General features: G+C 33.4%; 1 protein-coding gene and 2 non-coding genes across 3 annotated transcripts; 2 read left to right on the plus strand and 1 right to left on the minus strand.

Annotated features, from left to right (window-relative positions):
* The first annotated feature begins 4,695 nt into the window (after nucleotides 1–4,695).
* On the plus strand, nucleotides 4,696–4,768 carry TRNAR-ACG (transfer RNA arginine (anticodon ACG)). Its single transcript has one exon. It is a non-coding gene; the product is annotated as a tRNA-Arg (tRNA).
* Nucleotides 4,769–4,848: 80 nt separating this feature from the next.
* TRNAL-CAA (transfer RNA leucine (anticodon CAA)) lies at nucleotides 4,849–4,932 on the plus strand. Its single transcript has one exon. It is a non-coding gene; the product is annotated as a tRNA-Leu (tRNA).
* Nucleotides 4,933–8,352: 3,420 nt separating this feature from the next.
* On the minus strand, nucleotides 8,353–10,388 carry LOC133287614 (uncharacterized protein At4g18257-like). The gene is made up of 3 exons (XM_061485255.1): nucleotides 9,990–10,388; nucleotides 9,557–9,871; nucleotides 8,353–8,857 (listed from the first exon to the last, which is right to left on the minus strand). Exons 1-3 carry the CDS (start codon nucleotides 10,274–10,276, stop codon nucleotides 8,683–8,685), a joined length of 777 nt encoding a protein of 258 aa, XP_061341239.1. The 5' UTR covers nucleotides 10,277–10,388; the 3' UTR covers nucleotides 8,353–8,682.
* Between the last annotated feature and the right edge of the window lie 3,162 nt (nucleotides 10,389–13,550).

Below are 13,550 nucleotides of genomic sequence, written 5' to 3' on the forward strand. Positions count from 1 at the left end.
CCACTTTTAAAAACTTTCATGCTATGGTATAAACTCAATTCCATACCTCTATCCAAATCCTGCGAACTGACAACGGTACTGAATATTTTAATTCTGTTCTTGGTGATTACCTAACCAAGCAAGGTATTATCCATCAAAGTTCTTGTCCTAACATCCCTCAACAAAATGGGGTGGCTGAAAGAAAAAATAGACATCTCATTGAAGTTGCTAGAGCCCTCTTGTTTACAATGCATGTCCCTAAATACCTGTGGGGGGAGGCTGTCTTGACTACCTCATATCTCATCAATCGGATGCCCTCTCGCGTCCTGAATTTTCATTCTCCCATATCTTGCCTTACCCGCTCTTTTCCCTCCTTTCGGGCTCTCTCTTCCCTTCCTTGGCTGCGTGGTTTTTGTTTATATTCCTCCACACTAAAGGTCCAAACTTGATCATAAGTCTGTTAAATGTGTCTTCATATGATATCCTCCTAATCAAAAAGGTTACAAGTGCTACTCACCTTCTCTTCGAAAGGTCTTTGTTTCTATGGATGTGACTTTTTGTGAAACACAATCATTTTTTCCCTCGACTTCTCTTCAGGGGGAGTCTATTGGTATAAATGAAGACAAGTCTTGGATTCCAAATAATTCTACTGTCTTACCTTTACCCTTGGAAACATCTGTTGTTTCTTTAACTTTGGAGTCAGGGGAAGTTAATGTACAGGAGACAAGGACAACAACTGTACCAGAGACTGGAGATCCTCCCGGTAAATGGGGAAAATTCTACAGCATGCGTAAATCTCCTCAAGATCCTCTAGACTGCCAGGATTCTGACCCGAGTCCTAGTTCCATCAATCCACTTGAGAACACTGGAACAGCTGACCTAGATGTGTCCATTGCCCTTCGAAAAGGTACTAGATCTTGCACTGCTCATCCTATTTCTCATCACATTTCATATGAAAAGTTATCTCCAGTTTTTCGTGCTTTCAACACTATATTAGACGGTACAAAAATACCAAAAAATACCCAAGAGGCACTTAATGACCCTAAATGGAGGGATGCAGTCTTTGAAAAAATGGATGCTCTTAAAAAAAATGGAACTTGGGAGTCCGTGGCACTTCCCAGAGGAAACAAAACTGTAGGTTGCAAATGGGTGTTCACAATAAAATTTAATGCAGATAACAGCATCAACAAATATAAGGCCAGATTGGTTGCCAAAGGATTTACTCAGACTTATGGGATAGACTATCTGGAGACGTTCGCTCCCGTTGCCAAACTTAACTTTATCCGAGTCTTACTATCACTTGCTGCCAACCTTGATTGGCCCTTGCATCAATTGGACGTAAAGAACGCTTTCTTAAATGGGGACTTACATGAGGAAGTTTTCATGGATCCACCACCTGGTTTTGAACAGGGAGATGGTTTAGTATGCATGTTGAAGAAATCTCTTTATGGACTTAAACAATCCCCTAGAGAGTGGTTTGAAAAGTTTACTCGTGTTGTTAAAGAAAGAGGATTTATCCAAGCTCAGACTGATCACACTTTATTTTTTAAACACTCCGATAGTGGCAAAATTGTTATCCTCATTGTTTATGTTGACGACAAAATTGTCACAGGTGATGACTGGGAGGAAATAAAATCTTTAAAAGGGGGTTTAGCTAGTCAGTTTGAACTAAAGGATCTTGGATCACTCAAATATTTCCTTGGAATGGAAGTTGCTCGTAGCAAGGCGGGAATTTCCTTATCTCAGAAGAAATATATTCTAGACCTGCTACAAGAAACAGGTATGCTTGGGTGCAAGCCTGCAGAAACTTCAGTTGAACCCAATATTAAATTGGGAATTGAAGATGGAAAAGATGTTGACAGGGAGCAATACCAAAGGTTGGTAGGGAAGCTGATCTACTTATGTTGACCTGGAGAAGTAAGAAACAAACTGTTGTTGCCAGAAGCAGTGCAGAAGCAGAATTTCGGGCGCTAGCCCATGGCATTTGTGAAGGAATCTGGTTAAGAAGACTCCTTGGAGAATTAAAGATATCTTATTCTCTACCTGTGAGACTCTATTGTGATAATAAGGCTGCAGTCAGTATTGCTCAAAATCCTGTACATTATGACAGAACCAAACATGTGGAGGTTGATCATCATTTTATCAAAGAAAAATTGGAGGAGGGTAGTGTATGTTTGTCATATATACCTACCAAGGAGCAAACAACCGACATTCTCACCAAAGGATTACACAAACCCATCTTTGAGGATTTAATTAGCAAGTTGGGGATGATCAATATATATCTCCCAACTTGAGGGGGAGTGTAGAATATTCTAGAGCTTTTTACTTGTTTCTAGCTACTTGTCCCTTTGAGTAGTGTGATGCCTCTTCGGTTACTGTGTATTTTATTTATTACTTCAACTCCTTAACTACCTTGTAATCTGTATATAAAGATCCCTTTGGGTGTCAATCAATATATGAAAAATACATTTCAGTCTTATATTTCATCAAGATGTTTTATTAATAATAGATTTTAAAACCAAAAGAGACAAAAAAAAGTCATATTATTTTGTTTTATATGACAAAACAGTAAAAGGACAACTTAGAATGCTTTTTCTCCGACCCAAAATCTGATTTTTTTCTAAATACTGAGTCAACTCGGCAAACTCGCCGAGTCAACTGAGTTTACCAAGTTGACTCGCCGTTTCAACTGAGTTAGCTCATTTTACGTTTCTACAACTGTTTTAACACGTTTTTTGGTCAAAAAACGTAAACTCGTACGTTTCAACCGAGTTGACACTACGTTTTAACAACACTGACAATTAAGAAGAGCAGGGATTAGAAGATTAGAAGGTGTGTATGAGGATTAACTCTTTATTTATAGAAGAGATTTAAATGAAGTTGTGAGTGTTTGAATGAGAGTCAAACTCTTGGAAATGAGAAAATGGAGGAGATTCTTTTGTATTTGAAGTAGGATTGGGCCCATGAGATGGGTCTAGGACACACCTATTCAGATAGTTTAGTACCAATGGTAGTTTATTTAAAAGTTATATTAGAAAAAGGAAACATTACATAGATGGTTTATAATGTTGAGAGGAACATTAATTTATATATCAAATCACTTAGATGAATTCTGGATCCAACTCTGTTTACACAAAACATTAACCCAATGAAAATAAAGAATTAAAGCATTTAACAGTATACTCTTTCAGCATCCGGACAACAGATTACAAGGTTTAGATGAACCAAGCAACCACAAAAGCAATGACTCCAAGTGCAGCTGGAGCACCAAGGTGAACTTCTGCGCTTTCCATTGGTGTGGGTGGAATTGCAGCAACATCTTCAACTACACTCTCGGCCACACCACAAAGAGCAGAAACCAGAATAGCCATAATGTAGATAGTGAAAATTATGGCAATTCTGCAGGTCTGCATTTTTATACCTTCTATCACTTGAATAAGAACTACCAAGTTGGCTAACTTGTTTGTTAATAGTTGAGATGAAAATGATGGTGCAACGTTACAACTCCTTTTATAGTTATGATTTGAAACAAGTGAGCAATTTTGAGCTGTATAATGTAGCTTTAACAACAAACATAATGATTATTTGAGAGAGTGTTGGGGTTAATAATAATAATAATGCTATGTCTCCCTCGTCTTAAACCCACTACTCAGTTAATAGTATGTGAGCAGCTTTTGAATCATAAGCATTAAGCATGCGAATTATATTAAAGCATTTCCAATAGCTTAATGTGCCAAAAAAAATTAAAAAATTACAAATTAAAAAATGATAAAGCAACCTAGGTAAGTTCTTTCAAAAGCTTTTATTACAAAAAAAAAAAAAAAAAAAAAGTTCTTTCAAAAGCAATGCTACTTGTGCAAGTTTTACATACAAAACTTCAAAACTACGCTTAAAATTATTGATGAGGGTTTGCTTTCATGCTGTGGGAACATCATGATAGTTTTTTTAGGGGCCCTTTAACGGGCATAAGGATTTTAACAGATAAAAAAAATGGTAGGGCTAGTTGTTTGATAATCACCTTGTTAGAAGAAAACAACAAATTATACTCCTTGTGAAGGTGCACAAGGTGTGTGTACGTGTGTTGTTGATTCCCATACTCCTGTGCACCTCATACATGGTCAAAGTAAGAATTAATTAATGTAATTAAAAAAAATTAATTAAAAAAATGGGAGAGACCAGAGTCTACAACAATTTATATAGGCTACTGATGTGAGAAATATAAGCTCGTAAAATTGTTGTATTTAACAAATGAAAAAAATATTCTTAACCTATTTTTCAAAATAATTTAACTTCATTATTGAAAATGATGATTAATAAAATAAATTAATTTCTAAACTTTATCAAAAGTCATAGTTGATAAATCGAATTCTTAATTTAAACATTATTAAAAATAATTCTCATTCAACTTGTTATTAAAATGTATTGAGGTGCTCTATTTTTAAGATAGAGTTTTATAATATTTGCGGAATCCAAAATATTTCAGCGCCTTCCAACTAATGTAGGTTAAAACATTATTTAAAGTGTTTATTAAGCATCATGTTGCATAATTAGAAATCAAATTCTCACTGACCCATCGATTTGTGTGTAGCTATTTTTCTTTTTTAAAACATGTAGGCGCACATCTTTGTTTGTGTCTATGGCATTATTTAATGAATTTCCTATAACATAATGTTCTATATCCGTTATTTAAAATAGTGTTACCACATTCTCTAAAAGGACTCTGTGGCCCAATGGATAAGGCGCTGGTCTACGGAACCAGAGATTCTGGGTTCGATCCCCAGCAGAGTCGATATTTTATTAATCTTTTTTATCTTCATTAGAAAAACTAGATTTGATTATATTTTCTTTTATAATTTTACGTTCAAATCTGTCAGGATGGCCGAGTGGTCTAAGGCGCCAGACTCAAGTGCTGGTCTTCGTGAGAGGGCGTGGGTTCAAATCCCACTTCTGACAAATTTGTTGTCTTTTAACTTTCCTAATTCATTTTAAAGTCATAAAATATAATGTAATAAGAGTAAATATCTTTTTTTGTCCTCAGCAGATTTCATGATGTCCGCTTTAGTCTCTAGCAAATAAAAAGGTCAATCGTAGTCCCTAAAAAATTCAAAATGGACCCATTTTATTCCATTTAGGGACTAATATGCGTCTTCTTTGAATTTGTGAGGGATCACGATTTCAACTAAATGGGTCCATTTTGAATTTCTTAGGGATCATGATGAGCCTTTTTATTTGCTAGGGACTAAAACGGGTCATTTTAGTCCTTTTAAGGACTAATATGGGTCTTTTTTGAATTTATGAGAGACCACGATTTCAACTAAATGGGTCCATTTTGAATTTCTTAGGGATCACTATTGGCCTTTTTATTTGCTAGGGACTAAAACGGGTATCGTGAAATTTGCTGAGGACCAAAAATGGTATTTACTCTTGCAATAAATACAAATATACTAGGGGATATATTGGATAACGTGGGAATATATTGAGTATCCAATATTGATATCCTATCTTATTGAATTCTAACTCAACTCCTCCCGTAGGATACAAAAATATGTATTGGATAGTATAAAATGAGATAATAGGATAAGCTAATCATATTCTATTGACCCCCCCAAACAAGAGATAAAAGTAGGATATGATAAGTTATCCTATCATATCTTCTTTATCAGATGCTCCAAACAGACCCTTAGGGTTTATTTTTTTTGTTAAGTTATCCTGTTTGAATCCTCTCTCTTTTTAGCTAGAAAGCTTAAAAAAAGAAGACAATAGTTGTTTGATAATTACATAAAAAATTTAGTTTAAAAGCAGATATTTCAATAAAATTATCTCTATTTATTTTTATAATTCTTCATTTTTTTAAAAAGCACATAATTCAAGAAAAATAGATAAAAACTTAAAAAAAAAAAAAGCTCCTTCTAAGAGCTTTTAGCTGTTAGCTTTCTTTTTCATTATAAAAAAAGAGTTTTTCATTATAAGAACTTTTCTCAAAACCTGTTTGGCTTAACTTATGCTTATAAGTAGCTTCTAGCTTAAAAAAAGAAAATCCAAACAAGCACATTGTTAATATGGTTATTTGACCCTTTTGTCCCTTATTAATTAATTAATAATTTTTTTGCCCCTTACTCAGAACTATCTACCAATCTGCCCTTCTTTAATCGATTAAATTAAAGATTTAATCGATTAAATGGTCAAAACTGGAAAAAATGATTGACTTGAAGATTTAATCGATTAAATCTTCAAGTTAATCGATTAAATCTCCCTCTTAATTAATTTAATCGATTAAAACTTATATTTAATCGATTAAATATCTCAAATGAGCATGAAAGCATTGATACCAACTCGTAAAATGACAACTCTTAATAAAACGCAACCAGCTCTTATTAAATACAAAACACAATCAACTCCTATTATTAAATACAAACACAATCACCTCCTATTATTAAATACAAAACACAATCACCTCCTATTAAATACAAAACGCAATCACTTCCTATTAAATACAAAACGTAATCAGTATCCATTTTGGTCAAATATCCTCCATAAACAAAAGGAGTTGATTGCGAATCTTGAATTTAATGTAATACTTAGCAGAATCTTCAATCAGTTTTTCGTGTATTGGATGTTATTTGAATTTTGAATTTTGAATTTAATGTAATAGGAGTTAATTGCGATTTGTAATTAATAGAAGCTGATTGCGTTTTGTATTTAATAGGAGCTGATTGCGTTTTGTATTTAATTGGAGCTGATTGTGTTTTGTATTTAATAGGAGCCGATTGCGTTTTGTATTTAATAATAGGAGTTGATTGTGTTTTGTATTTAATAAGAGCTGATTGCGTTTTATTAAGAGTTGCTATTTTACGAGTTGGTATCAATGCTTTCACGCTCATTTGATTTATTTAATCGATTAAATATGTTTTAATCGATTAAATTAATTAAGAGGGAGATTTAATCGATTAACTTGAAGATTTAATCGATTAAATCTTCAAGTCAACAATTTTTTTCCAGTTTTGACCATTTAATCGATTAAAGAGGAGCAGATTGGTAGATAGTTCTGAGTAAGGGGCAAAATGATTATTAATTAATTAATAAGGGGCAAAAGGGTCAAAAAGCCTTGTTAATATAAATAACTTATCTACATTGAACCCAAAGTGACGTCGTTATTTTTGAAATTATAATTTATTTCAGTGTTATAATAGTCTTTCTCATTATAATTTTTCAATCTTTCAATTCAAAACGACGTCGTTTTGGGAGTGAATATAAATAATTTATCTACATTCTATCTACATTCACTGTAGAACATAACATTAAAGCCTTGGTTTTATAATATAATTTTTGGGTAAAGTATGTAAATAACTTATCTACATTTAACCCAAAGTGACGTCGTTATTTTGAAATTATAATTTATTTCAGTGTTATAATACTCTTTCTCATTATAATTTTTAATCTTTCAATTCAAAACGACGTCATTTTGAGAGTGGATATAAATAATTTATCTACATTCACTGTAGAAACATAACATTAATGCCTTGGTTTTATGATATAATTTTTGGGTAAAATATTTCTCCAGTCACAGGAGATAAGTTATCTACTGTTATCCCCAAAATTATGTCGTTTTAAATTAATAAAGAACGTTTTCATAATCTTAGAAAAATTAACGAAGAGTGTTTCGGTAAAATTCATATGATAAAAAAATAAATAAAAATATGAAAATATTTTTCATTAATTCAAAACGACGTAGTTTTGAGGGTTACTATTCAATTATTATAAATATATTTTTAATAAACTATATTTTTATTTCCCTAGAAGAAAAAACTATACTGAAACAGCTTTTTTTATAAAAAAATTATTCAATTATTATAAATATTTTATCTGCTGAAATAATCTTTTAAAAATATTTTTAATTAAAAAGGATTTTTCTTAAAAAAAGTTAAATAAATCCAAACAGCCATCAATTATAATAAGGAAAAAAATATTCTCATGATACATGAGATAAATTTTTCCCCCTACATATCCTTCGATAATTGTACATATCTTTCTTTTTATTTTTTTTTATTTTTCAGATGATAGAGCCCATAAATTTGTCTTTACGACATAAGATAATTTATCTCCTTTAAAATGAGATTAATAAAACCCTTATAATAAACTACAAATTACTGACATCTATAACAACGGAAAGAGCAAGTAAACAAACTAAATTATCTAAAGACCTAACTTAATACCTTCGGTGAAATTTGACATTATTTCTTTGGCAGTTCAGTTGGTTTGTTACCAATCTTCCAACCTTCAAACCGAGTGCTGTAAAGCTTCTAATCACTGGATATGCGTAAAATAAGTTAAAAGGATGAGAAACGAATCCTGCTCTAGTTTATGGTATGGCCAACAAAACCGAGGAAAGAGAGTGAAAGCCAGTGCTTTTCAAAGGTCAAATCAATATTTCATGTGAACAGCAATGGTCAAATTACATTATATACAAAGGGGGTAAAAAGTGTTGTTTCTTTTGCCTCCATTTTCCCCTTTTTCTTTTACTCTCATTTTTTGTTTCTTGAGGGTTGAGGCAGTTGTTTTTCATCACAAGCAGTCAGACATTCATACACCAATGCTGCAGCTTCACTGAATAATGACAGTTCTTGGTCTGCTTTCACCTCATGCCAAGTCTTGGTTTCACATACATTGGCCTTCATAAATTACGCACAACAATTGGTGCAGTCATCATGTGTGCTTAATCTCAGGTCCTGATCCAATGGAAGTGGCTTTCAGTTGCTCCAGCTTCTTCCGAAGATAAGCTTGTTTAAGTTTCTCACGATGAGCAGCTACCTGCTCCTGTCTGCGATGTTTAATTTCAGAAGCCTTTTCCCTTGCTCTATTAGCTTCTTCATGAACTTCCCTACAAATCAAAACCAATTAAAGGGACTGGATTAGCCATAGGTTCAAAATATTAATAAAGTACTTAACCCAGAAAAATCATGGCAAAAATCAAAACATAGCAAAAGCCCCCACCCCCACCACAAAAAAAAAAAAAAAAAAAAGACAAATGAATCAAAAGGACACACCGTTAGTGGCCTCCCTGACCAACTGAAAAACATAAACAGGTTATTGTACTTAATTTATTCAACATGCTCACCCTAGAACGAAGTGTTACTTAAACTCCTAGTAATGTAATACCTTAATAGATCACAACACTACATTATAATTATAATATTGTCAATTTAATATCATCAACCCAATAATTGAACCTGAACCACTGTTCCATTCAAAAACTCACCCTCACCCCTACCCGGGCCAAAATAGAAAAAAGCTCTGAAAGAGTAAACAATTTCTGCATAAGATACTATACAGGACAACATTGATATAACTACCGCCAAAAGAAAATCTCAAACCAAAGCCTGCAGAGATACCCAGCAAAAGATAGTTCTTATACCCCTGATTCCAACTGCCAAAGATTCAACAACACACTACACTCTTATAATTCTTATCACTGTTGCCAAGCAGATTTAAAACCTTTTCATAGCTATCTAGTCTAAGAACATTGTTTTTTCATAAAAATAACATGGTTCGCTAAGGGAAAAAAAGATGAATCCCTCACCTAATATTGCGCTTATGCTCAGTACTGTCAACTGTTCCAGCTGTTCGTCCAGGTCCGAAGGGTTTCAAGTTAAACAGCACAGAAGCATCATTATCAGGCTCTTCATTTTGTAGCATCACATTCTGAGTCTGAGAGACATCACCATCATGATCATCATGCTCAATGCCCTTGCGGAAAAAATCTACACAATACTTTTCTTCATCCTCTTCATCAGATAATTCTCCCTTCACTAACTTATCATACAACTTAGCCTTTCTCTCCAATGCTGCATAACTAACTGAACCATCATTAACTGCTTTCAACTCAAGTTTGTCCCTAAAAGTTGGTTCAACAACAAAGACGAATTAGCTATTATTTAAAGTAACGCGTTGATAATTATTGAAAGCAACCACAGAATTGATGAATTAAAAGGGGGGAAAAAACGGGGTAATACTTGTGAGCACGTGCATCGACACCAGAGTTCTTAGCGGAGAAGGGATCTTTGGATGTAATCTTGTTCTTAGCGCGTTGGTACTCGACATCAGGGCCTGCTAATTCCCTTGATTTCTTGGAATCTTCCTGAGATTTGTAGAGCTCGGCTTTCAATTCCAGGATCGACGATGCCCCGACGCCCGCTATGGCTCGGTGCTTCTTCGGCATTATCGACGACTCCGTTAGCCATCCCAGCGATTCCGTCACCACCCTCTTCTTCTTACTCCCCTCCTCCTCCTCCGTCATCATCCTTGGCCTTTTCCTCTCTCCGATTCTGCAATCAATTTCGATTATTAGGGTTTCTTTCTTCAATTTCGATTATTAGGGTTTCTTTCTTCAATTTCGATTATTTGGGTTTCCTTCTTCGTCCCTTTACCCCACCGGTTTGCTTCTATATGTACATTTGGGATTGGTTAAAAATTAAAATCATATTATATTGAGCGCAACCTTTTTATACAAAATAATTTAAATTAATTCAGTCCTTGAGTTCCGACTAATTATTATGTAAATCTTGCAAGGCAACCTAAAAAAAAAGAAATTGATTATTGTTTTGATGTAGTTAAAAATTGTTATACCTTAATTCTATGGCATTTTATTGGAGCACAAAAAGACTTTAAAGAAATGTTTTAAAACTCATTGGTTATTGGTTTAATCGGGAACCAACCGAATATAGTATTTATATATTAAAAGTGTAAATATATTACTTATATTAAAAATGGGTTCATTTTTTCTGCATTTACTGCTGGTAAATTATCTGCAGTAAGCCTAATACGACATCATTTTGGGACGAAAAATCATGAAATTTTTATAATTTTATTTTATTTCAGCATTATTATAATCTTCATAATTATACTTATTTAATTTTTCAATACCAAAATGACGTCGTTTTGAGAGTAAATATAGATAACTTATCTGCAGTAACTGCGAAAATATTTTTCTGATTAAAAATTCACAGGAGAAATCTATCAATAATGAGCTTTAAAAAACAAGGGGAAAGTAGAAAGATTTATATGCTCACCTCGATAATTTCTTACATATTTATAATAATTTTAAAGCTAAAGACGGGCTGAGAATAAGACTAAAATTGGCTGAAATCTAGAGATTGGCTGAAATCTCTTCCTCCTTATTCAATTCATTCTTGGGAAGAACTTTCTAATCGATTCATAGAAAAGGTTCTTTCCCATGTCTCGCATTATGGAAGTAAGGGTAGAGTTGTCCAACTTTCGCATGTTTCACGGAGAAAATCTATATGAGGTATGAGAATGTTGCAAAGAAATGATCAAGAAATGTTCCCCTTTTTTTATCCTATTTAGTGAAAGGTAGGTAACAAGTCTTGCTAAAGACTAAAAGTACAGCGCAGACTAGGAGGCAACCCAGTATTTTCTTAGATATTTGCTGTTTTGAAATTAGTTTCTTCGTTCCCATAGCAGGAACAAAGTTTTAGGGTGGTTAGTTTTCACCAATTGAACCCAACTTGGAACAGAACATCTAGCGTTTCAAATATTTGCTATTTTTTTAAAATTAATTATTGAATTTTTAAATTTTAGATTTTTGAAACCCAAACATTCAGAGAGCAGTTTTCAACAGTTGGAACAACTTTTAGAGGAGGAAGGAGTGAAGTAACATTACAGAAAGGCTAAGGACACTCAGAAAGAAATTATGAAATACCTTGGCGATTGTATGCTGAAAATCAATAAGTCTCAAGACAAGAGGAATTGGAGTATCAGTATAATCGAAAGGTGGAAGAGATGACTTACATGAAGAACGCCTCAGTGATAATACTGAAAAATGGATAATTTGTTGAATGAGATGAGGAAGTGGGAACCTAAGAAACAAGGGTGATGAAAAGTGTGGGGAACACCTTCGATAAATGTCAAGTTATTGTTCACGTCAGCCAGCCGAGAGAGAAAGATAAAGAGAAACACCTGCCAAATTAATACAAGGAGATGAAGATTGGGTGAATGGCGAAGCTTTGAGGAGGGAAATGGTTCCTTGACTACAACTAGAATAAGAAAGGAAGTAGGTTGAGAAGAGAGAGTGATGAAGGTGTGGTGTTTTGCGTAGGTGTTTGTGATAGAAAATTATGGTAAGGAGAAAGCGAAAGAAGAAGAAGAAAAAATAACCATATATAACTTAATTTAGGGGATCTAAGATGAAATTCCTAAATCTGAGGGGTTTTCCTTGATTTTGAATTTTTGCTTTTTTTTTTTTTGTAAATGAATTTTTGCTTTTAATATAAAGGAAATACAATTTTTTACCATAATTCTACATAAAAGTAACAGTTATATTGGGTGTTATAGATAAAATTTTGTTCGATAATAATGGCTGTGACACAATGTTTCATTCACTTTAATAAGGGTGTTTGGTAGAGAAGAAATTTTTTTTTACCAGGGAATTACAATTACTGAAAATATGGTCATAAAATGAGTTTTCTAAGAAAATTAAAAAAAAAAAGTTGTCTGGTAGGCCGAAATATTATCGAGAAAATTGGTTTAAGTTTCCTAAGTCTATGTTTGGTTGAGGTAAAATATTGCTGGAAAAATATGGTAAACTTACGAAAGCAACCCTTGACTAAATAATATTGCACAGTACACGAATAAGGTTAGAAGAGAGTCATTTTCGTCATCTACTTCGTGCTCCTTTTTTCATTTTTCCGGTAATCTCAAAATACCACCTTCAAAGTGATATTCTTAAACAGTGATTTTCATCACAATTTTCAAATAAATAAGAAATTGTGGGCAAATTAGTTTACTGGGTGAATTTTTTAAAAACTTGTACCAAACATGAATAACTTGAAATACCATTCTAAAATATCTCGGTATCTTGAGAAAAAACTCATACCAAACCTAGGGGCGTTTGGTAGAGGAGAATTTTTTTTTTTACTCGGGAATCACGATTACTGGGAATAAAGTTCGAATATCTGTTTCCTGGTAATGTTATGAAAAAGTTGTTTGGTAGGCGAAAAATATTATTGGAAATTTTAGTTAATTTTGATGAGGTGTTGTTTGGTTGATGATAAAATATTGGTGGGAATATGGGAGAGTTTTGCGAAAATGACCTCATAACTTACTTATGTGGACACGATTTAGAAACAAAAATCACCATTGCGCGAAAATGAGTATTTCTTCTGGGCGAACTCTTCGACCATTGTATTAGCATTCGTCTTGAATATTCATAGATCGTGATTTATGTATTGGACTTCATCCTCCTGGTACGTTTGTTGTGCGTTCCCATATCCCCATTTTTTGGTGTCTCTTTCGTTTGCAACGTTCTTTCATCAATATGGAGTTACTGTGTCTTACAATGTCATTTTTTATTTTTCCAGTGGAATAAAAAAATCATATCCAAACAAGTTTCATTTTCACTCCGAAGCGCTTCATTACGGTTGGAAAGGTCAAAAGTTGCTGAGGTTTGTTTTTATTTTTTGTGGATTAATAGCCCTAAAAGAAGATAGGGGTGCTTGGTACTTCCGAATGCAGGGCTTCGTTATATCAGTGTATTCCATTCGTAAACTGCCAGCATG

Source organism: Gastrolobium bilobum, unplaced genomic scaffold, assembly GCF_033153095.1.
Source record: "Gastrolobium bilobum isolate Gb01-03AN ecotype WA unplaced genomic scaffold, APGP_CSIRO_Gbil_v1 utg2365, whole genome shotgun sequence".
NCBI classification, from domain to species: domain Eukaryota; kingdom Viridiplantae; phylum Streptophyta; class Magnoliopsida; order Fabales; family Fabaceae; genus Gastrolobium; species Gastrolobium bilobum.